Raw genomic sequence first — 23,972 nt, 5'->3', positions numbered from 1 at the left:
TTTCAAAGAAACTATGGTAGACGAGGAGACGACCGAGTCTTTCACTGAAGAAGGATGAATAATCACACCTGGGACTCACAGTTTCATATAAACCAGAGGAAAAACAGAAAGGGTAAAAGGAGAGACACATATATAGATAAAACTATAGCACACGTAGGAAAAATGTCATTTGTTTCACAGGATTATTAATAAAACTGTATTATTTCTTAGTTTTTAAACTTTAATACTAACTTTTAAACCCAAAAGCCTGAAAACAAATACATTTTTGGTATCCCTTGTGTTGTCTCTGGGTCAAAGGTCAACGACCTCCCTGGCTTCCATCAATACATATGCAGTGCTGGAGGTCGTTCATTTTGAAACGGAAGCAACTCAAGGGTTAATCAAATAGTACATCAGTAATCTATTAAAAATGAATGAAACACAAAGTCTATATTGACTAGGGGTGTCAACAATGGGAGACTGTTAAAAGATACGACAAATACAATGATTTGATTCATAAATAAGTGTTTACTGTATTTATACATAGTTTAAAATGTTTGTGAATTACAAACGAGTGTGTTTCATAAAGGTCTTGAATCGCATCAAATAGGTTCCAGGTCGATAAGTAAAACCAATACATAATACGTTTGAAATGTACTATCGATTTTTTGTAAGGTTTGTTGTCCGGAAAATATAGTAAATGAAGTTCCTTGATTCGTCTGCTATGTTTGCTTTAATTTACTGCATATTTGACGTCGGTCTACAAGAATAATATTGTTTTTACTGCAAGGGCTTTGCTGGAATGAGATTAGATCGGAGGTGTTTGAATGGAGACAGAACCCTCTAGTGGTGACATAGCGCAACTGCGACAGAAAGACGGCACGTATGGACCATCGTTCTATGAGGGTTTCTGCTGATTCAGCGTCACAATGAGTTGTATTTTCATCTGAAGGCCGATCCATCATCATCCAGGTCGATAAACCTCACAAAATCTTTCAAGGTATTTTAGATCATCAAACTAATGTTTAAACCTGCGATATCATCAGAGTTTATACGTTCTTCTCTCCGACGTTCGCTCGACCAGGCAGCCCCGGAGCGATCACAACTATCTGCCTCCTCCAGACTCGTGTCTGATCTCCGGGAACCAAATGTGCTCAAAACTCCTGGAAACACATAAGTGGAGACATTTTCGTCGCATTTTCTTTGGGAAATTGTCAGATTCCGTCCCTCCATTCATCTCCGCTAGCAGGTCGGGCCCGATAAGTTGCTGCAACTTTGACCAAGATTGAAGTTCTTTGAGATGTCGGAGAAGATGGTTGAAGGCAAATGAAGGTCACGCTTCGACTTCTTATTCAGGATTTTGTCGACGACATAAATGCTTTTGTCGTGAAGCCTGAAGTTCTGATTGGGGGTTACACTAGAAATGGACTGAGGTTGTTCATACTTCTGCCAAGGAGCTCATTTTACATTGTTTAAAACCCTGAGTCAAAATCTATCACCACTGAATCAACAACGATCTCTCAAAAGGCAGCAAAGAGTCACACCTTGAAACCATAAAACAAAGTTCAGAGAAAATAACATCACATCTTGTCACGACAGTCACAGAAGAGTTGGTTTACTTTGATAATTAAATTGTTTAAAAAGTTGAAAGCAGGAACAGTGAGAAGCCAATCGAGTGAATGATTTAACCCTTAAAACCTCCCTTTAACCAGATGGAACTTAAGAAAAGAATCGAGTCATTTCTCGTCCCATTATCTGATTTTTTTGATTTTTTTAATAATCAAAAATTATCAGATACCTTTGCCAACAGAAAGATCACATAACCTCCTTGGCAGAGGAAATGATGAACATTTTGAACATATTTGACGCCAATCTACAAGAATAAATATTGTTTTTACTGGAAGGGCTTTGCTTTAATAGGATTAATGAGAAGGTGTTTGTATTGGGAAGGAATCCTCCAGCAGAGACTAGTTAAAGCTAACCTCAATGCTAAGTAGCATATTTGATTAAAAATCAGTGATGTTCGCTGTTAAAATAAATTTTGGGCTTCATTAGGGGATAAATTACAACATAAATCATAAATATTAATGAGTTCCGCAAAGTGCTTTACAGAATAAATTATAATGAACAATCGTAAAGTTGAACACGACAAACAAGAGTTTAAAAAAACACAAATGACAACTTGAATATGATTAAAAATAATAATTTAACGAAGTTAATGGAATAACTGACGTAAAACAAAAAAACATTATCTTTGTTCAACCTCAGATAGTTCATGAATAAAGATCATCACATTAAATCATTTGTACAACTTTGATTATTTAGTCAAAATTAATCCTTTTTTTTATTTACAGCAGAGAGTCTGGTTTAAATTAATCTTTCTTGAGCATTTCAATGCAACTACAAACTCAGAGAACTATAGTAAATACAGACAAGTTTGATAATAACAATTTTGGTCTCACAATTTGTCCAAAAGAAACCCCCTCACATTCGAACTAAATCCTCACACATTAGTGTTTGTCTTTTTTGTTACTCTACGCGTTTTACTTTACATTTTTCTCACCAGTTTATTAAACCTTTGCTGCTTAAAAGACCGGATACGAACCTCACATGTTCATTCATGATGAGTTTCTGCCGAGACTATCCCAGCTACTCGGGGTGAGAGGTGGGAAAGATCGCCAGACAACCACTCACTCCTGACAATTTAAGAGTCACAAACTCTATCTCCATCTATCCTAGCTACCCAGGGGAAGAGGCGAGGGACGATCTAAACAGGTCGCCGGCATGAATCAGGAAACCCAACGACAAGACAACAAACCTCTGTATTGTGTTGGGCTGTGGGAGGAAATCAGAGTCAACACACAAACACAGGAAGGACGTTCAAGCTCTACAGAAAATACTCGGGTCGATGGAAAAGGAACTTTTAATACATCTGATCATCTAATGCATGTTTAGGAACATAAAGGTTTGTTGGTTCAAGATGTCGCTGAAAAGAACATCATCTAATGAAGTCCTCGTGTCCTTGTGCTCCAGTAATGTGGGAGAAAACGTACTTATTCCACGAGCTGATGAGAGAAGCTGAAGTGATTCGTGGCTCCCGGGGACAAATATAGCAACGCTGGCGGTCCTTGGTGCGAGCGTTTCATTAAAAGCATCATTCATCAGACGCGAGCGCGGACGCTTCCATGGTCACCGTGATGCAGGAGAACCAAGACGTTTCCATGTTGATTCATTGTTGAAGGAATAATAGACGTCATCAAGGTTTTCATGAGGAGATTAGGAAGAATCTAAAGTGCATTTTGAGATGAAAGAAGATGTTTCTTCTGTTAGCGTAGCAGCTACAAGCTAAAGCTGTTTCTTCTCGTCAGAAACTTCATTGAGGCTCAGACACGTCGACCACTGACACTTGTGACCCTAAGATTTTCGCTCCGAACCATCGATCGGTTGAAAACTTGTGGCTCATACGGCACGATGCTCGTTCACAGCTCCCCCCAGTGGCCTGGAGTAGTAACTGATGTGTTGCTTTGCTGATTCAGATCTGACAATTCAAATTAAAATACCTTTTTTTTGTCTTGATTTGACGTCTTTTCACTCCACGTTATAAACTATTTAAAGTGAATTTTAAGTGTGATTTCAGAAATGTTGTGGCGCTCACCAATTAGATCCCAGATTTAAAGCGACATCAGATCCAACCATCTTGACTTTCCACTGAATTTAGACCCGCCCCTGGGAAGATTGACCTAGGCTGTTTCTCAAATCGCATACTACTCTTAGTATGCTAGAAGTTAGTATGCATCAGTTTAGTATGCATACTAACTAGTACGCAAATTCTCCACAGATAGTATGTCTCAAATCAAACACTGCTGCTACACACTAACCGGAGATCACATGACAGCTTCTTCTTCTACTTCTATTTAACGATGTTTCAAGCAGCTGTTTGAACGCTATCGCCGACACCTGCTGGCAGCACGTATTGCAACTTTGGAAAAAGAAATAAAGAAAAAATATGAGAATTGAAATATTCGCGAGATATTTAAGCTGATATCAGCAGCGAAGACGTGTTTATCCTCCTACTGCTGCTGAAAATGCACCTGTAAGTATATATATATATGCATTTATATATGACGTAACTTCCGTTTAAAACGTCACTAAGATGGCGGCTGTTTAGTGTGGTTAGTGTCCATCGATCCATACTCAGTTTTGTGGGCGTGTTAGTACGCCAATTTAGTGTGCATGGCGCACTAAATTTCGCATACTAAGAATTGAGACGCACTAACGCACTAAAAATACTAACTTTTAGTACGTTAGTATGCGATTTGAGACACAGCACTACTTTATCAGACTTGTGGACTACAGGAAGTCGTAGCTAGCTGCTAGCGTTGTTGTTTATCCCGTCACATTGGCAGTATTTCAGCAATACAGACAAAAAGCTGAAGAGTTATGTCAACTTCTTGAACTACGTTGATGTTCTGGACCAAACCGGTCGTCTAGATCAGCTGAGAAGATTAACTACAGCTGTTTGGACGAAACATTTGTAAGAAGATCTGAAGAAATAATCAAACATTGAACACAGAGTTTTGTTGAGGTACAGGACGAGGAAGTGACATCACAAATCATCACCGTGAGTAAGACTGGTGACACCAACAAAGTGCTGACTAGTCAAGTGTCTTAACTAGCAGGACTAAAAGCTCTTTAGACAATTTTCCAGCAGGACTTCTATAATAGAAGTTCCACATTTATGATGTTTAAACAAAACTCTTTAACATCCACTGATGTCTTAACAATCTTTATTAAATAAAACTTCATGTAGAAATTTCAAGTCACAGATAAACACCTTTATTTCACTTTATTCAATAGCACATGATTGATTATATATAACACAAAACGATGAACACATAAATAAGTCACAACAGAATGTTTGAATAAAAGACTTTTGAAAGATGAGTTAATAGAGGTTGAGTTGATTATATCATCAAATGGAAAAAATATTACTTTAGATTTTTTTTTTAATGGTAAAAATGTACACTTATTCGTTTGATGATAAACGTCTTATTGACTATAACACGCTCAGATCCCTGTTGTGTATAAAGAACCTTAAAGTAGTTATTGAGACGTGGATTCATTCAGATGTTTCAGATTATTATTATTATTATATTATTATTATTATTATTATTATTATTATTATTATTATGTGCACCACTGAAGGCCTATGTGTGAAATGCACGACCCACCACTGTATTTCAATGCAGCTACAAACTCAGAGAACTATAGTAAATACAGACAAGTTTGATAATAATAATGTTGGTCTCACAATTTGTCCAAAAGAAACCCCTCACACTCGAACTAAATCCTCACACATTAGTGTTTGTCTTTTTTGTTACTCTACGCGTTTTACTTTACATTTTTCTCACCAGTTTATTAAACCTTTGCTGCTTAAAAGACCGGATACGAACCTCACATGTTCATTTATGCTGAGTTTCTGCCGAGACTATCCCAGCTACTCGGGGTGAGAGGCGGGAAAGATCGTCAGAAACAGACAACCACTCACTCCTGACAATTTGAGAGTCACAAACTCTATCTCCATCTATCCTAGCTACCCAGGGGAAGAGGCGAGGGACGATCTGAACAGGCATGTATCAGGGAACACAACGACAACACAACAAACACTCACTTCACCTCTGGATTGTGTTGAAAGATGAGTTAATGTCTTTATCTTTGATTATATCATCAAATGGAAAAAATATTACATTTGATTTTATTTTTATGGTAAAAATTGACACTTAAATCAAAAGTGGAGAAAAAATAGTTGAAAATGAAAAACCCTCCCACTCCTGCTCTAGCTTGACTAAGATAGAAAGTGATTTATTTAAGAAACTGACATTAACTTCCCAAAAACCTTTGATTAGCATTAGCTGCGATGCTAACATTGTTGCTGGAAACAAGAGAGGACCAACTATGATTAAAGACAACTTTAAAGTTACACTTTTTTACTTTTTTATTGTCTAATTTTTCCATATTTTCTGTCATCACTCCTCAATAACTTCCACCTTCATCCGTCAGAAACATGAGCACCGTGAGTAAGACTGGTGACACCAACAAAGTGGTGACTAGTCAAGTGTCTTAACTAGCAGGACTAAAAGCTCTTTAGACAATTTTCCAGCAGGACTTCTATAATAGAAGTTCCACTTATGATGTATAAAATAAACCAGAAAAAAATACACTAACTTAAAACATGTGATGTATAACATGTAATTACTGTCAAACACAAATAGTAAAAGATTTGTTTAACAAAATGAAACTGATTGTTTCTACATTGATTCAGATCTAAAGGCTCTGTTGATTAATTTTTAAATCTTTAAATGAACATTTATGTCTTGAATGAAGGTGATTTTACACCAAACAACATGTTGAAACATTGAAAACAAAAAGGGTTTTACGTGTTTATATCTAATGTGCTACGATACACTCAAGTTTGATCTGAACTGAGCCAACATTTAAAGTGATGTCAAAAGATCTGCCTCTCAGATCCACCATTTTGACTTTCCACTTACTTTAGACCCACTTTTTTATACGCAATGACAGGAAGTCGTTCTGTCGCCTGGAATCCATGGATTCTCGAGAAGATGTTTCTGAACCTCAATCAACTCACCTGTGAATACAATGAAACAAAACTGACAAATCTACCGTTTACAAATGTTACATTCAGATTTTTGATTTTCCACCGAAAAAATAGTGTAAAAGTCAAAATACGTCTCATTCTTGTGTCATCATCAGTATTTGTCCAAGTGTTGATCCACTGCTGCTCATTGAGCAACTGTTTGTCAATGTTTGTCGACATTACATCAAAGTGAAAACTACTCTTGAAAAAACATAATAAATAAATAAATTGTCCTTCGTTTTAGTTGCTCATAAGTTACGTTCTGCTGCCCTCTAGTGGACAGTTGGATTTATTCTACAATAGTGGATCTGAACAAAACAAACGTTGATCATAGTTTTATTGACTGCAGAGTAAATAGAATCCAAACAAACAATTGATTAAAACAGAACATTCAGAATCATTGCTGTGAAGTTACATGTTATTAAAGTTCTAATGACCATAAACATATTTATCTAGTATATAGTTTTTATTTATTTTTAACTTCATTGATTATTTCTCAAGATCAAAGGATCACCAGCCGATAAAAAAACATCTTTCTATTACTCTGTGTTTGTCGCTGTCAATCAAAATAGTAACTCTGCACAAAATAGTTTTCGGCTACTCTGTAGACGGGCAGGAAGTTGTAGATCAGAGCTTTTTCTTCCTCCTCAGGACGTGAGAAACTGTGGTTGTTCTTCATGGCTGCAGCAAAGAGAGATAGAAGATTGTGAAGCTGTTTAATGTTCACTTTGATTGACAGATTACTTTGAAAAACATGTGAAATCAGCTTGTTGTTTTTTAAAAGTTCAACTAATGATCAACTCTGGTGTCATGAAGTGAATGTTCTTCAAGACGCAGTAACTTCTCATCATGACCATGTTTTACACTTTATTACTTTATAAAGTTGCTCTGAAATCTGGACGAACAAGAGGTTACGAGAGTCCATTATGACGTAATAATGGCTTCACTCCTCCTCCAGCTGTAATCACGATTTGTTTATACAATGAGTCCCCTTAGAGGTGGAGACTTCCATGAGTGATGACGTGCGGTGACAAACCTCAATGCTAGAAAAATCACAGCAGAGTGGGTGTGGTTATGGTCAACAAGATTTCATCTCCAGAAAACAAAGTGCTTTCAGTGGGCGGAGCTTAAGATCATTTTCTAATGTCAATATTTCAATGAAAAGAGAGTTTTGTACAAACACACACTTATGATACAATAGAGTCACACATCACAACAACACACACACACTGATGATACAATAGAGTCACACATCACAACAACACACACACACTGATGATACAATAGAGTCACACATCACAACAACACACACACACACTGATGATACAATAGAGCCAAACATCACAACAACACACACACACTGATGATACAATAGAGTCACACATCAAAACAACACACACACTGATGATACAATAGAGTCACACATCACAACAACACACACACACACTGATGATACAATAGAGCCACACATCAAAACAACACACACACTGATGATACAATAGAGTCACACATCACAACAACACACACACACTGATGATACAATAGAGTCACACATCACAACAACACACACACACTGATGATACAATAGAGCCACACATCACAACCATTGTGTAGCCTCTGCTCAAAAAACCAGGCTTAGACCCAACTGACCTCAGTAATTTCAGGCCTATTTCTAAGCTCCCTTTCTTGTCCAAGATCTTGGAGAAGGTGGTGTCTGAGCAGCTGTCTTTGTTCCTGGATCAGAGCGACATCCATGAGAAGTTTCAGTCTGGCTTCCGTAAACATCACTCTACGGAGACAGCTTTATTGAAAGTGTCCAGTGACATCATGATGTCGGCTGACTCTGGTAAATTCACTGTTCTGGTTCTGTTGGATCTGTCGTCAGCCTTTGACACAGTTGATCACCAGATCCTGCTGAGAAGACTGAGGGATGAAGACTGTCTGGGTCTGTGTTAGAATGGTTCTCATCTTACCTTTCTGGGCGCAGTTTTAGTGTATCTGCCAATCAAATGAGGTCTGAATCGGCAGATCTGTTGTGTGGAGTCCCTCAAGGTTCTGTTCTGGGTCCTTTATTGTTTTTGCTGTACTTGATTCCCCTCGGTAAAATCATTCAGAGATTTCCAGATGTTTCTTATCACATTTTTGCCGATGACATCCAGCTCTACTGCTCTGTTGATCCAACTGAGCCCCAAAGGCTGAACAGCTTAGTCAATTGTTTGCTAGAAATCCAACAATGAGTGAAAACACTTTACAGCTAAATGTGGACAAAACTGAAACACTGGTGATTGTTGATGATGATAAGATTCCAGGGTTGAGTCAGTACTTGGGTGACTTAGGTCAGTCTGTCAAACTGAGCCTGAGAAACCTGGGTGTTGTATTTGATAAAGACATGTCTCTTGTTCAACACTGAAGAAAACTGACCAGAAACTGTTTCCTTCAACTGAGAAAAATCTCTAAACTTAGGAAAATGTTGTCACAACATGATCTGGATCTTATAATCCATGTGTTTGTTTCTTCTCGTCTGGACTATTGTAACAGTTTGTTTTCATGTCTAAACAAGAAGGATCGTCTCGTCTGCAGTTGATTCAGAACTCTGCAGCCAGAATTCTGAGCCGCTCTAGTAGAAGAACTCACATTTCTCCTTCAAACTCTTCACTGGCTTCCAGTTTCTTTCAGGATCAACTTTAAAATTCTGGTTCTTACTTTCAGATCTATTCATGGTCAGACCTTCCATCAGTGATCTGATCCAGCCTTACACACACTGATGATACAATAGAGTCACACATCACAACAACACACACACACTGATGATACAATAGAGCCACACATCACAACAACACACACACACTGATGATACAATAGAGTCACACATCACAACAACACACACTGATGATACAATAGAGTCACACATCACAACAACACACACACACACACTGATGATACAATAGAGTCACACACCACAACAACACACACACACACTGATGATACAATAGAGTCACACATCACAACACACACGCAAAATTACCAGCCGTTTGTTTTTAGCGCCCTCTGGTGGCGATGCTCCGCACTATCGTGTCGATGCGTTTGAATATTCTACACAAAGTAAATATTGAAACATTCCTTCTTCAGGTCAAGAGAAGCTGGTGTCAGAGTCGCAGCAGTGTTTTGGTTTCACCTTCAGAGACGAAGAATCTGGACGTGTAGAAACTGGCCGTCACCGCCGCGCTCGAGTGACTCATGCCGGCCTTGACGATCCACTCAAAGGGACTTTTCTCCGGATGCCACTGAACAGCGTAGAAGGGATACCTGAAGGCTGAGAAGAACCACGGGGTTAATGTCTTTCTTCAGGAAGATTGAAGTCCTTGTCACCTTCCATGGTGGAGATGAAGTCCTTCTTCCCGTCTGTGTTGACGCTGAGAATCTTGTAGAACTTCCTCAACTTTGCGTTCCTGCTGAAGTTCTGCAGGAACAAACACTCGTCATTCTTGGTTGACTCTTGTCCAGAGGTGCGACCCGTCCAGGTGTGTCATCAGAACTACCTGTGGCGTCAAACTCCAGCTGTGGAAGTTGGACGTGATGTTTTCCTGGGCCAGAGACTGGAGAACATCTTTGGGGAAGGTTCTGAACAGTCGACTGGACTGAGCAGCTGGAAACAAGAGAGGACCAACTATGATTAGAGAGAACTTTAAAGTTACGCTTTTTTACTTTTTTATTGTTTAATTTTTCCATATTTTCTGTCGTCACTCCTCAATAACTTCAACCTTCATCCGTCAGAAACATGAGCACCGTGAGTAAGACTGGTGACACCAACAAAGTGGTGACTAGTCAAGTGTCTTAACTAGCAGGACTAAAAGCTCTTTAGACAATTTTCCAGCAGGACTTCTATAATAGAAGTTCCAAATTTATGATGTTTAAAGCAACAATAATTCAAAACATATGTTATATAGCAGCTTATTACTGTCAAACAGATAGTAAAACATCTGTTGAACTTTTAGCAAACACTTGTTTAACAAAATGAAAGTGATTTTGTTTCTACATTGATTCAGATCTAAAGGTTCTGTTGATTAATTCTTTACATCTTTAATGAACATTTATGTCTTGAATGAAGGTGAGTTTACACCAAACATGTTGAAAACAACAAACAGGGTTTTACGTGTTTATATCTATTGTGCTACGATACACTCAAGTTTGATCTGATCTTGACTTTTATAATAGAAGTTCCACACGTATGTATAAAACAAACCTTTAGACATGTTGCTTTCATATCCTACATATTTTCAAAGATATAAAACATTTTAACTCTTCCAGCAACAAGTTCACAATACAAGAGAATAATGTTCCTTTATACTTGTGGAGAAAATTCAGATGTAAACAATGCATCGATTATTTTTTTTAAATACATCAAAATCAAATCCTAAACTATCAAATCAATTTAAAAAAAAGTGTTAAGTTAGTGAAGCACCGTGAGTAAAACTGCAGGGAGATCAGTTCAGTCATTGTTGTGTTAATGGCTACAGACAGGAACTAAAGCTCTTTAGACAATTTTCAAGCAGGACTTCTATAAAAGTAGTCCCACAACTGCTGTTGAATATAAAAAAACACATTTCAGATTTGTAAATAAGGGTTAATTGTGAAGCACCTTTGAGTAGAAATGTTCTTGAGTTTGTTTTAAAATAGTGATGTTGACATGTTTGCCAATATTCTGTTTAACATCAACGTGTTTATGAAATGTTGTCATTTATCAAACTTTGATTATATCATCAACATGGAAAAGCATTTGACCAAAAATACCTGAATTCACAGTAAAAGAATGAATGTCGGCCCTTGAATACAATCCTGACGTTAAACCAGTCCGGGGGTCAAAAAAGTTCAGGGACCACTGACGTGAGTCATGGTATCGACGAGCAAGTAGTATTTGGTGAATGTTAAACTAGTATTCGAAGGAACAATAAGTGGTAAAGAACTAGTGAAACCTGATTCTAGCCTCACAGAGTTAAGGAGTACCTGGAGTAAACTGGAGCGGGAGAGCCACCGCCTCGGTGTCGGTGAGTGTGAGAAGGTTCTTGTCGGCCGTGAGCACAGAGAGCTGCTGGAGGCCCTGACAGGTTCCCCACAGCGGGAAGTAGTCGCCTGCATCGTTGGCCTGTAGGGGGCGATGTTGAGTCGACTCTAGTGTTAATCTTCATCGCTCAGATTATTGACGTGTTATCGTGAGAATGATGGTTTGATCTCCTTCACCTTCAGAGCCAGGTCGTAGAAGATCTTGGAAGTTCGGCTGTACTGCGACGTCTGGAGGTCCACGTCTCCTCCTGGCAGCAACACCCTGGGAATTGAACCATGAACCAATAAAGTTAACGAACTTTCTCCTCAGATACAAATCTATGCAAGTGTATCAGTGTCAGAAGAATATTGTGTTTTAATATTCAACACTTCAAATGTCAATCAAATCAATATTTGGTGTGATCATCCTTTGCCTTCAAACCAGCATCTGTTCTTCGAGGTTCACTTGCACTCAGTTGTTGAAGGAACTGGGCTGGTAGGTTGTTCCAAACATCTTGAGAACTAACTTAATGTTTCTCAAATCCTTCTGTCTCCTCATGTAATCCTGGACACACTCCTTGTGTTCAGGGCTCTGTGGGGTTCATACCATCACTTCTTCTTCTTCTTCTGCTTCTTCACAATGAAGATATTTCTTCCTGACATTGACTGTACGCTTGGAGTCGTTGTCCTGCTGCACAATACGTTCTGGTCCAATCATACCTGATGGTATTGATGATGGATAACTATCTGCCTGTATTTTCTCAGCATTGAGGAAACCATTACTAGACAGTAGATGGTGGACCTGGTCCCACTGGTTTCTGCCAGTTCTGAGGTGATGTCACGGCTGGACATCTTCAAATCTTTCATCTGCTGCACTGAGTTTCCTCGACCACTGAGTCTAGGATCCTCAACCTTGTTTCTTTGTGCTTCTTCAAAAGAGCTTGAACGTCTTGAAACATCTATTGGGAGAAACATTGATGCAGGAGAACCTGCTGCTCAGTCAAGGTGTGTGACCTTTGGCCTGAACCTCAGCTGGAGTTTGTTCCTCAGTCTGAAGCTCCTACATCTGGATCTTCTTCACTTCATGACTGTTTCAACTACTTGAGGATCATTAGCAGCTGTTTTGGTTTAATTGTTGATCAAACACTAGAATCTAACAAAACATTTGTGCAAATGAACTTTAAGAATTGATGCTGGTTTGAAGTCAAAGAGAAGTAACAACAAATATTGACTTGATTTAGCTTTTTGTTTTGTTCACTTTGCATAGTGTAAATTGTATATATATATATATATATATATATATATATATATACAGTACTGTATACATATATATATAGTACTGTATATACATATATATATACAGTACTGTATATGCGGAATCATTTTTATTTTTATGGAAATGTTGTTGGTCTTTTTTTTAAGCATCGAATACGTTTTGCAATCATTAGATTCATTATTTTCTATATTGAAAAATTATTTTCTTCCGAATAATTGAATTTAAAAAATCAGACATTTTGAAAATGTAATAATTTTGTTGACACGTCGAGTTCGATTTCTAATAACAATCATTCAAAAATAACTTTTGTTTCAGTAATTTTAATTATTGTAATTATACATCAAACTCTATAAAATAGTTCATTATTTAATTAATTTAGAAAACAAACGATTAAAAAAAAAAAACAATTTATAAAAAATATAACCTTTCAATATAGAAATGTTTGGATTCAATAATAAAATAATGTCAATCAATTCCATATTATAATGCGACTGATATGCTTTCATACACTTTTATTTTTGACAGGTTTAATTTTTTAGTGTGAAGAAAATCTCAAATTCTAGCAAAAACTGTATCATTTCATGTTGATTTTAGTCAAAAGAAAAGAGGACAAACTCACCCGTTGATGGAGTTGAAGATCTTCACGTACTCCTCCACAGTTTGGTTGATTCTGATCATGAAATGAAGATTTTGGATGAGAACGTCTGCAGCTTCGTGTCAATATTTCACGCTGAAGGTGAATAATCTTTTCAAATAGACAACCTTTGATGAGTCAGAAGGAGGATCTACCTGATAGGAACCACTCTGGCTCCGGCTGCTTCCACGTACTTCACGTAAGAGGCGGCGATGTAGGACGAGCCCTGAGCGAACTGGTCATCGGGAAGGTTCTCCTGAGCCAGCACACCTGAGGAGCAGACGTGGATGGATCAGACAGGTGTGTGTGTGTGTGTTTGCTCAGTGTGTGTGTGTGACGTACACAGAGGAATGATCCATGAAATAATTCGACATGAGACAAGTTCATAATAAGACACTTTCTGATCTCATGTAGTTTATTTGAACTGTAAATCAAACAGGTCAGGATCTAAAGATTCTATTCAGGTCACTTGGAACTGGTTTTTCAGGCTGAACTGTTCGTGGACAAATTCAATGTCACTTTTGTTCCAAAGATGTTATCTTTGATCGTGTCTTATTCAAACATTTGCTCAAGAAATACCATAAAATGAAAAATAAACAGAATTTTATTCTAATATATACAACGACCACACAACATTAAATAAGAAAAACAATAACCTGCCTTTAAAAAAAACAATTTGAACAATAAAACTTTATTTTTCTTTGACTCAACGTATATGTAAATTGGTCTGTAAGGGACACTGTAGTTTCATAATAACATGTTTATATTGCGTATTATTTGCTGTATCTTGAGTTAAAGCTACGATTCATGCCTGAAGTTAATAATAAATAACCTTCATACTATTATAATGTATTAATATGAGTTTAAAGTACACGTGCGTGGATGAGGCTCGTGCTGCGTCATAAACATGTAATACGCGTCATTTAAGCGACATTCATATGAATCAATAATGACGTGTTTGACGTCGGAACCGAAACCAAAACACAGTCGAGGTTCTGGAGCATCAAGGACAGAAGGAGGACGGTGGTTCTGGAAGGTTCTCACCGATGATGGCTCGGGAGTTGAGCGCGGACGAGCACAGACTCGAACACAGAGTCAGAAGCGACACCAGAACCGTCGCTCCTGGATCCAGACGCCGCATCGGGACTCGATGGTCGAGCCTCCGAGGAGTCCTTCGAGGGGTGCCGGGGCGGGTGGATCCAGAACCGTCCAGACGATCTGAGATCAAGGTCTGGTCTCAGCGGGTCTGCGGAGGAATCCAGAACCGCAGAACAAACGTGTTCCTGCCTCGCCTTTGTCTCGCTGACAACTTCCCTCCGTCGAGTTAAATGATATGAAAGAAAATAAACCACATCTGTTTGTTAAAATGCCGTATTTGGAGAAATACGTCTAAGATACGATACAATTCATATAGAAACAAAGGAACAAATCAGAAAAAAATATCAAAATGTTTATTAAAAAAAAAAGCATTTGAATTACTTTTCGAATTATGTCCCTTTTGTAGTTTTTTTCGGAGGTAAATATGAAAAAAAAAGTGAATTCAATGTATAAATCTGAATAAATTTCATTGGTAAAGTCTTCACATGAAATAGGAAGACGATATACAGTATATCTTTTTTAAGAATCTTTTTAAGAATCTTTTTAAGAATCCCTTATTAGTCCCGCGAGGGGAAATTCAACATCTTGTCGCTGTCAATCAAAATAGTAACTCTGCACAAAATAAGTGTCGTTTCCTCTGTAGACGGACAGGAAGTTGTAGATCAGAGCTTTTTCTTCCTCCTCGGGACGTGAGAAACTGTGGTTGTTCTTCATGGCTGCAGCAAAAAGAGATAGAAGATTGTGAAGCTGTTTAATGTTCACTTTGATTGACAGATTCCTTTTGAAAAACATGTGAAATCAGTTGGTTGTGTTGTTTTGTTTTTTAAAAGTTCAACTAACTCTCAACTCAACTTTATTTATAAAGCGCTTTAAAAACAACAACAGTCATTACAAAGTGCTGTACAGTGACATAAAAGAAAGCAGTGGTTGGATGACAGCATGCTTTAACCTCTTTAACACCGGAACACAAACTGCTATTAATTATGCTCAACACCGCCTGAGCTAAAAGCTCAGAAAAACTAGCCTAAAAAAGTGAGAAGGTACAGCATCATCTTGCTGTGGCCAACCAGGTCATTTAAAACCTCCAGAGTCACAGGTTCAAAAATGTTTAGCTCGGCCAGACTAGGAGAAGGGACAGAGGGGTCGGGTGGCGAGATAAGAGCCCGGGTAGAGATAACTTTGTTGATAAAAAAGTGCAGGAAGCGTTTACACAATAGAGGAGATTCTTCTAAGTCATCAGACTGAGGGTTGTTTAAAACAGAGTCTATTGTTCTAAATAAAACCCGTGGGTTGTGGCGATTCGCTTCCACAATCTCCGCCAAGTAATCCCTTCTTGAATTTTTCCCAATGGACTGGTATCTAAACCAGCAGTCCTTTGAAATCTGGAAGGAGACAGGAAAAGTCCACTTCAAACAGAACAGGTCTATGATCTGAGATCGTATTGTCACAGACCTCCATATGAGACAAACATAGACTAAAAGACAACACGAGGTCCTTGTTCGTGTGTGGGACCACATACCCACTGAACCAAGTTAAAAGAGTCAATGATGCTTAAAAAGTCTTTCACCTACGGCTTATCCGGGCAACACACATGCACATTAAAATCACCAACAATAAGCACATGGTCATAGTTCGGCAACATCAGCTAGCAGATCGGATCCAGGAAGCGTCAGGAGACAGCGAGAGGAAGATATAATCCATGTCCTGGTTGGAAAGTGCAAAGTTTTTTGTCCGTTATGGACAAACGGAGCAAGTTTTCCGAAATTCGGTTGAAAACTAATGAGGAGCTGACGATCATAGACAAGCCGCGGCTCGAGCTGTGCAGTGACAAGTGTCAGAATTAACATTAAAACTAAGCATAGCAGGAGCGGTAGACGAGCAGCCAAACACACCGGCGCCATCTTGAAAACTTTGCACACACACTGTTCACTCTGATCTAATGATCAACTCTCCTGTCATGTAGTAAATGTTCTTCTCTCCAAGATGCACGAGAAGTTCCTCATCATGACCATGTTTTACACTTATTACTTTACAAAGTTAAATTTGGGCGAACGAGAGGTTACGAGAGTCCATTATGACGTAATAATGGCTTCACTCCTCCTCCAGCAGGAGGTGGAGACTTCCAGGATTGATGATGCACGGTGACAAACCTCCATGCTTGACCAATCACAGCAGAGTGGGTGTGGTTATGGTCAACAAGATTTAATCTCCAGAAAATATCTTAAGATTATTTTCTAATGTCAATATTTCAATGAAAAGACAGTTTTGTACAACAACACACACACACTGATGATACAATAGAGTCACACATCACAACAACACACACACACTGATGATACAATAGAGTCACACATCACAACAACACACACACACTGATGATACAATAGAGTCACACATCACAACAACACACACACACTGATGATACAATAGAGTCACACATCACAACAACACACACACACTGATGATCGATAGAGTCACACATCACAACAACACACACACACTGATGATACAATAGAGTCACACATCACAACAACACACACACACACTGATGATACAATAGAGTCACACATCACAACAACACACACACACTGATGATACAATAGAGTCACACATCACAACAACACACACACTGATGATAGAATAGAGTCACACATCACAACAACACACACACACTGATGATACAATAGAGTCACACATCACAACAACACACACACTGATGATACAATAGAGTCACACATCACAACAACACACACACACTGATGATACAATAGAGTCACACATCACAACAACACACACACACTGATCATACAATAGAGTCACACATCACAACAACACACACACACTGATGATACAATAGAGTCACACATCACAACAACGCACACACACTGATGATACAATAGAGTCACACATCACAACAACACACACACACTGATCATACAATAGAGTCACACATCACAAAAACACACACACACTGATCATACAATAGAGTCACACATCACAACATTTTTCTCCGGATGCCACTGAACAGCGTAGAAGGGATACCTGAAGGCTGAGAAGAACCACGGGGTTAATGTCTTTCTTCAGGAAGATTGAAGTCCTTGTCACCTTCCATGGTGGAGATGAAGTCCTTCTTCCCGTCTGTGTTGACGCTGAGAATCTTGTAGAACTTCCTCAACTTTGCGTTCCTGCTGAAGTTCTGCAGGAACAAACACTCGTCATTCTTGGTTGACTCTTGTCCAGAGGTGCGACCCGTCCAGGTGTGTCATCAGAACTACCTGTGGCGTCAAACTCCAGCTGTGGAAGTTGGACGTGATGTTTTCCTGGGCCAGAGACTGGAGAACATCTTTGGGGAAGGTTCTGAACAGTCGACTGGACTGAGCAGCTGGAAACAAGAGAGGACCAACTATGATTAGAGAGAACTTTAAAGTTACACTTTTTTACTTTTTTATTGTTTAATTTTTCCATATTTTCTGTCGTCACTCCTCAATAACTTCAACCTTCATCCGTCAGAAACATGAGCACCGTGAGTAAGACTGGTGACACCAACAAAGTGGTGACTAGTCAAGTGTCTTAACTAGCAGGACTAAAAGCTCTTTAGACAATTTTCCAGCTGGACTTCTATAATAGAAGTTCCACACTCATGATGTTCAAAACAAATGAAGATTCATAAACTGCACAAGATAAGTGTTTACTTAAGATTCCAAAATTGGAGAATTTTGAAAAGTCCAGCAAAAATTACAATATAATTAAATATTTATACAGAGTAACAAAATTCATATATCAAGTAACAATAAACATAATCAAACAATACTAAATAACAATCAATAATAATACATCATAACTTTAAACATAAACTGTCATCAAATCCATTAAAAAAAGTTTTAAGTTAGTGAAGCACCGTGAGTAAAACAGCAGGGAGATCAGTTCAGTCATTATTGTGTTAATGGCTACAGACAGGAACTAAAGCTCTTTAGACGATTTTCAAGTAGGACTTCTATAATAGAGGTCCCACAACTGTTGTTGAAAACATTTTTTTTTTTTTTATGTGTGTATGAGTGTGTTTAATGATTCATTCTCTTAATAAGGTCACTATGTTACATATAAAACTATTTTTGGCTTTAAGTGTGGAATTCAACAAAGATCAACTCTCCTGACATGAAGTAAATGTTCTCCAAGATGCAGTAAGTTCCTCATCATGACCATGTTTTACACTTTATTACTTTATAAAGTTGCTCTGAAATCTGAATGAACGAGAGGTTACACCTTTAGTTTGATTATTACTGGTTCTGACCCTGGGCTTCCCCCCACTAGGTCTGATACAAACCACACATCACTAAGGAGTCATTCTGGATGGATGGATACGTAGACAGACAGACAGACAGACAGACAGACAGACAGGCAGGCAGACAGACAGACAGACAGACAGACAGACAGACAGACAGACAGACAGACAGACAGACAGACAGACAGACAGACAGACAGACAGACAGACAGACAGACAGACAGACAGACAGACAGACAGATAGATAGATAGATAGATAGATAGATAGATAGATAGATAGATAGATAGATAGATAGATAGATAGATAGATAGATAGATAGATAGATAGATAGATAGATAGATAGATAGATGGTGATGTGATCAGAAAGGAGATTAAAAAAGGACATTATTGATCTTGTTTTCTGAAGAACATATTTGAAAAAAGAAGAGACATCATTGAGAAACATGTAGAGAACCAGACTGAGGAGCAGAAAGAAGGAAAACAGGAAGAAAAAAGTCAGAATAATATCTGACGTACACTTCATTGACTTCATCTCTACAGAAAGAAAACTAGAGTCTTTTAATTGGAGGTCAATGGTTGAACTTTATTGACACTAAAGAGGAAACAAGAGTCACAATGATTACAAACAAACAGTCAAAGAAAGATTCATTCAAACACTCATGGATCATGTTGAAACCTTAGAGAGTCTCTGGCTGAACATCTGCTGACGCTGGAGACACATCCAACAACTCCACTTCCTCCACAGGTACTGGGAGCTGCTCTCTACTCCTGCTCCTCCAGACCTCAACAACAACAACAACACACATCATGAAGATCACAACACTGAGCAGCACAGACCTCACTAGATGGTGATCAACCTCTGGCTCTCTGAACTTTACAAGGGTCTTAGATGTGAACACACAATGATCGTCTTTCATGATCACACACCAGAACTCTCCGCTGTCTTCCAGAGAGATGTTAGTGATCACCAGGCTCGTGTCGGAGAGAAAGATTCTGTCTCTCTGTTCTTGATGTACACGTGATGGTCTTCCTTCAGTTCTGTTTGTCTTCATGAACCAGCGGATCAAACCAGGCTGTTTCCAGTCGCCACATTGTAAAGTCACGTTCTCTCCTCCAGTGAAGAACACATCAGCAGGCGGGTCAGACTCAGGACACACATACAGGTTGAAATAATAATAATCCCGATTACTGCGTTTACAGATGTATTTACCTGTGTGGTTCAAGGTCAGTGATGGAAACATCAGAGTGTAGTTGTGACTCTGTTCATATTTCATCACTGAATTAAAGATCCTCCACACATGTGGTTTGTTTCCACTGACGTCAGAGCAGTTCAGCTCCAGACTCTCTCCTTCCCAGCTGTGAATGTAATTTGGCTGAACAAGACAATAAAACTCTTTCAGTAGTTCACAGCTCTGATGGTTCTTCTTCAGACAGTAATAATTGAACGAACCATAATTTACATCAAACGTTACCAGAAGAGATGGTTTGTTCTTCACTTGCTGTAGTTTGTACATTGAAAGTGTTTCATCATCGATTAAAGTTAATTTACTACTTTGTGTTCTGGGTTCATATTGCTCTAAAGCCCACTGGACACTCTGGTTTGGTCCCAGACTGTCACAGTTCAGCTCCAGTGTCTGTCCAACATAAGGGTCAAAAGAGTAACGTCTCATCTTTCGTGTGCCACAAACCAGGAGAGTGGAGTTCTTCTCGTGCGTCACGTTGTTCTGGGTCCAGCACTGTTCTTGGTACTGACCCGAGTCAGAAACCTTCAGACGATATATTGCATAAGAATCTTCTGTCTGCAGACTGGAGTCATGATGCTGTGAAGAGTTCCACAGAAGTTTCTTCTCCTCACCGATCCATCTTGAGATCAAGCAGACGTCACCAGCTGGTTTGTTCAGGATGAATTCATGAAACGTTCCTTTCATCTTGAGGATCTCAGCGAGGATGTTGTTGGAGAAGAACGTCACCATCAGCAGGATCAGAGCAGCCATGTCTTCGTCTGTGAGTGAGAGACGACTCTGCAGCGACTTCCTGATGTCAATCTCTTCACCATCAGCATCTTCTCGTCTACGATTGGTGGAACTAGACGATAATATCAAGAGGATGTTCTGCCTGCTACTTCCTGTTAGCTTTATCAGATGTGAAGCAACAACGGAAACTGTTGTGAAATCACATGATTCACGCTATTTTAATGCAGTTCATCTGAAAACATAATTATTGCTTCATTCAATTTACTTTGTCACTTTTATCAGTACATTTTTAAAAACCTGGCACTTTAAAAAAAATGAACATCACATTAACATAGTTTAAAGGCATATAATAGTAAGTAAGTAAGTAATTTTTATTTGTATAGCGCTTTTCCAGACCAGGGTCACAAAGCGCTTAAACAATCAAAACAATATTCAATAAAGTATATACTTTAAAGGTCAAGATAAAACTGATAACAACAACAGGAGTTCCAGAAAATCAAGCTAAAGGTCCTGTTTTTTAACTTCTTTTAAAAATGAAGTGAGAAAAATAAAAATGATCAAATGTCAATTTGACAAAAGTGACTCACTATAAGCTGGTGTTTAGCTTAGCAATCTATTTGCTCCGAGCTAAAGTGAATCTAGTGGAAACTACTTGAACTTTTAATTATATGTCAGTTTTCACGCCATTTGCGTCACTTTTGCTTCCTCATCCACCGTCAACGCTTGATGTCGGCATCACTCCGACGGTGAGCTCCACAGCTTCACTCCGATGGTGAGCTCCACAGCTTCACTCCGACGGTGAGCTCCACAGCTTCACCCCGACGGTGAGCTCCACAGCTTCACTCCGACGGTGAGCTCCACAGCTTCACCCCGATGGTGAGCTCCACAGCATCACTCCGATGGTGAGCTCCACAGCTTCACACTGAAGGTGAGCTCCACAGCTTCACTCCGATGGTGAGCTCCACAGCTTCACTCCGATGGTGAGCTCCACAGCTTTTCTCACTTGATTACAAGAAAAACACAGGTTTTTTTTCTTTCTTTGAGATGTTTCGCAATAATGGCTTTAAAATAAACCTGATATTAGTATATAGAACTTCTAACATTGGATTGGTTTGTTATCGTAAAGACTTGTGGAGGAAAAACGAACTCATTGTTTCTTGGATGCTTCAGCCATGGTTTACTTTCGTAGAGTATGAAAAAAACGGAAAGAGTTGATGAAGCTTTTTTTAAGAGCAGGAAGAACATTTGCTTCACCTGACGAGAGTCCAGACAGATCCAGAAGAAGCTTCAAATGAACAGATAAAGCGTCTTTGCTCACCATGTACCCATGATCCTCTACACATTCCTCTGGTGTGACTGACTGGTGGCCCCTCCTGAGAGATCTTCTGACTGGTCCCTTCAGATGTCACTGTGAGGACAGTAGGCGAGAGAGAAGCTCACACCTCGGTCATTGATTTACTTCCATAATTTAAAAAAATAAAGACACCTTATGTTACTAAATTAGAAATATTGATCATAATCCTCTGAAGTCTTTGCTCTCAACATGAAAAGTGGCCCTTCGGCGTGTTGCTAGAATCCTACTGAGCATGTCCAGAACTGCTCTCACGTACACGGCCGAGGGGATGTTTCCGGAACCCACAGCCAATCAAAACATCGACATGACAAACATCAAACTTGTTCTGGTTTGCTGACTGCAAGAAGTTAGACTCATTAAAACATTTTTAAATCAGTTCTGAGCCAACTTTGATGGCATCTGTCAAAACTGAACACGTTAAAACAAACAAATCAATCACGTGGATCATTTTATAAAGGCGAAGACAAATGAACAACCTCGGGACCTCGTCATTTTATCAGGAGTGAGTCAGAAAAAACATCATTTATCCTTTTTATTCAAGAGACCAACAACTCTGCATGGTAAGTGGCTTTTTTGGGGGATTATTTAAAAACCTTTTATTTATCGATATAAGAAAAATCGATTGTGTTCTTGGATTAAAATGCAATGCATTGTCATCATTATTAAACTGTCAGGTGTTTCCTGTGATCTATCATTATTAGTTTTGATAGACAATCTTATCTTACTTTATTAAAACTGATTAACACACCCTAATAAAAGTAATAATAAAGTTAAAAAAGTAATTACTTTTAAATATATGCTGCACACATAATTTTATTTGTTAACAGTGAATATAAATTGTATAAACATAATCATTTGTGTAGGTGTGAGTGCTCATAAACAGTTGAATGCTGTCGGATGAATAGTTTAAATAAAACACATTTTAATTTCTTACAATTGTAGATCTGACTTTGACCATGATGAAGAGCAAAGTGAAGATTCTCTCAAATAAAGATGGTTGACAAGTTTGGTGAAGCTTGATAACCAAAGATACGGATTGTCTTCCTCCTTCATGTGAAGTGATAAGAATGTCATACTTTACAAAGGAAATGTAAAGAAATAACAAAGTTTATTTAGATTTATACATTGCATTTACTTTATTTTTTTCCTTATTTACCTCTGAAGAAAACGAGAAAAGTGACATATCGTTTACTTTTGTAAAGCGATACCATGTTTTGAGAGTCAGTCTCACCAGTTGAGATAATTCTAAAACATGACATCGCTTGACAAAAGTTCTAGAGCAGGTTTCAGACCCGCGACTCCAAAAGACAAGACAACTTATTAACTCACTGAGCCAAACGAACGTGGAAAAGGAAGTGACCATGAAATTAAAAAATCATTCCTGTTAAAATCCTTTGACGTCAGAATCTAGTGATTGATCGTAAGATGTAGTTTAACATGTTTAAACTACAGACGTCAAAACATAGTTGATACTTTGTCATGAAAATATCTAAAGTGATGCAGCAGTGATGACGTCACCTGATCGTTTATGTATGATCCAGTAACTCGGTACTCGTTTGGTGGCTCTGGTATGATGAATTTAAAAGTTTCTCATTTTTTATATTGAATTCAAAAGGCTTTGGATTTTCTTGTATTGAATTCAAAACGCTATGAATTAAAAGATATTGAATAAGTGAA

General features: G+C 38.4%; 2 protein-coding genes across 2 annotated transcripts; both read right to left on the bottom strand.

The window, feature by feature from the left end:
• Window positions 1-6,957: 6,957 nt before the first annotated feature.
• LOC148069934 (gamma-glutamyl hydrolase-like) lies at window positions 6,958-15,147 on the bottom strand. Its single transcript, XM_087800448.1, has 9 exons — window positions 14,632-15,147; window positions 13,743-13,857; window positions 13,573-13,623; window positions 11,876-11,960; window positions 11,642-11,780; window positions 10,177-10,283; window positions 10,007-10,097; window positions 9,813-9,950; window positions 6,958-7,318 (listed from the first exon to the last, which is right to left on the bottom strand). The coding sequence occupies exons 1-9, from the start codon at window positions 14,726-14,728 to the stop codon at window positions 7,197-7,199; spliced, it is 945 nt and encodes a 314-aa protein (XP_087656574.1). The 5' UTR covers window positions 14,729-15,147; the 3' UTR covers window positions 6,958-7,196.
• Window positions 15,148-17,660: 2,513 nt separating this feature from the next.
• LOC148069933 (gamma-glutamyl hydrolase-like) lies at window positions 17,661-20,962 on the bottom strand. The gene is made up of 4 exons (XM_087800976.1): window positions 20,854-20,962; window positions 17,961-18,088; window positions 17,791-17,881; window positions 17,661-17,734 (listed from the first exon to the last, which is right to left on the bottom strand). Exons 1-4 carry the CDS (start codon window positions 20,960-20,962, stop codon window positions 17,661-17,663), a joined length of 402 nt encoding a protein of 133 aa, XP_087657102.1.
• Window positions 20,963-23,972: the final 3,010 nt, after the last annotated feature.

This window comes from Callionymus lyra, chromosome 10 (genome assembly GCF_982586985.1).
Source record: "Callionymus lyra chromosome 10, fCalLyr1.hap1.1, whole genome shotgun sequence".
Taxonomy (NCBI): Eukaryota; Metazoa; Chordata; class Actinopteri; order Syngnathiformes; family Callionymidae; genus Callionymus; species Callionymus lyra.
This window is presented reverse-complemented; position numbering and strand designations above follow the sequence as displayed.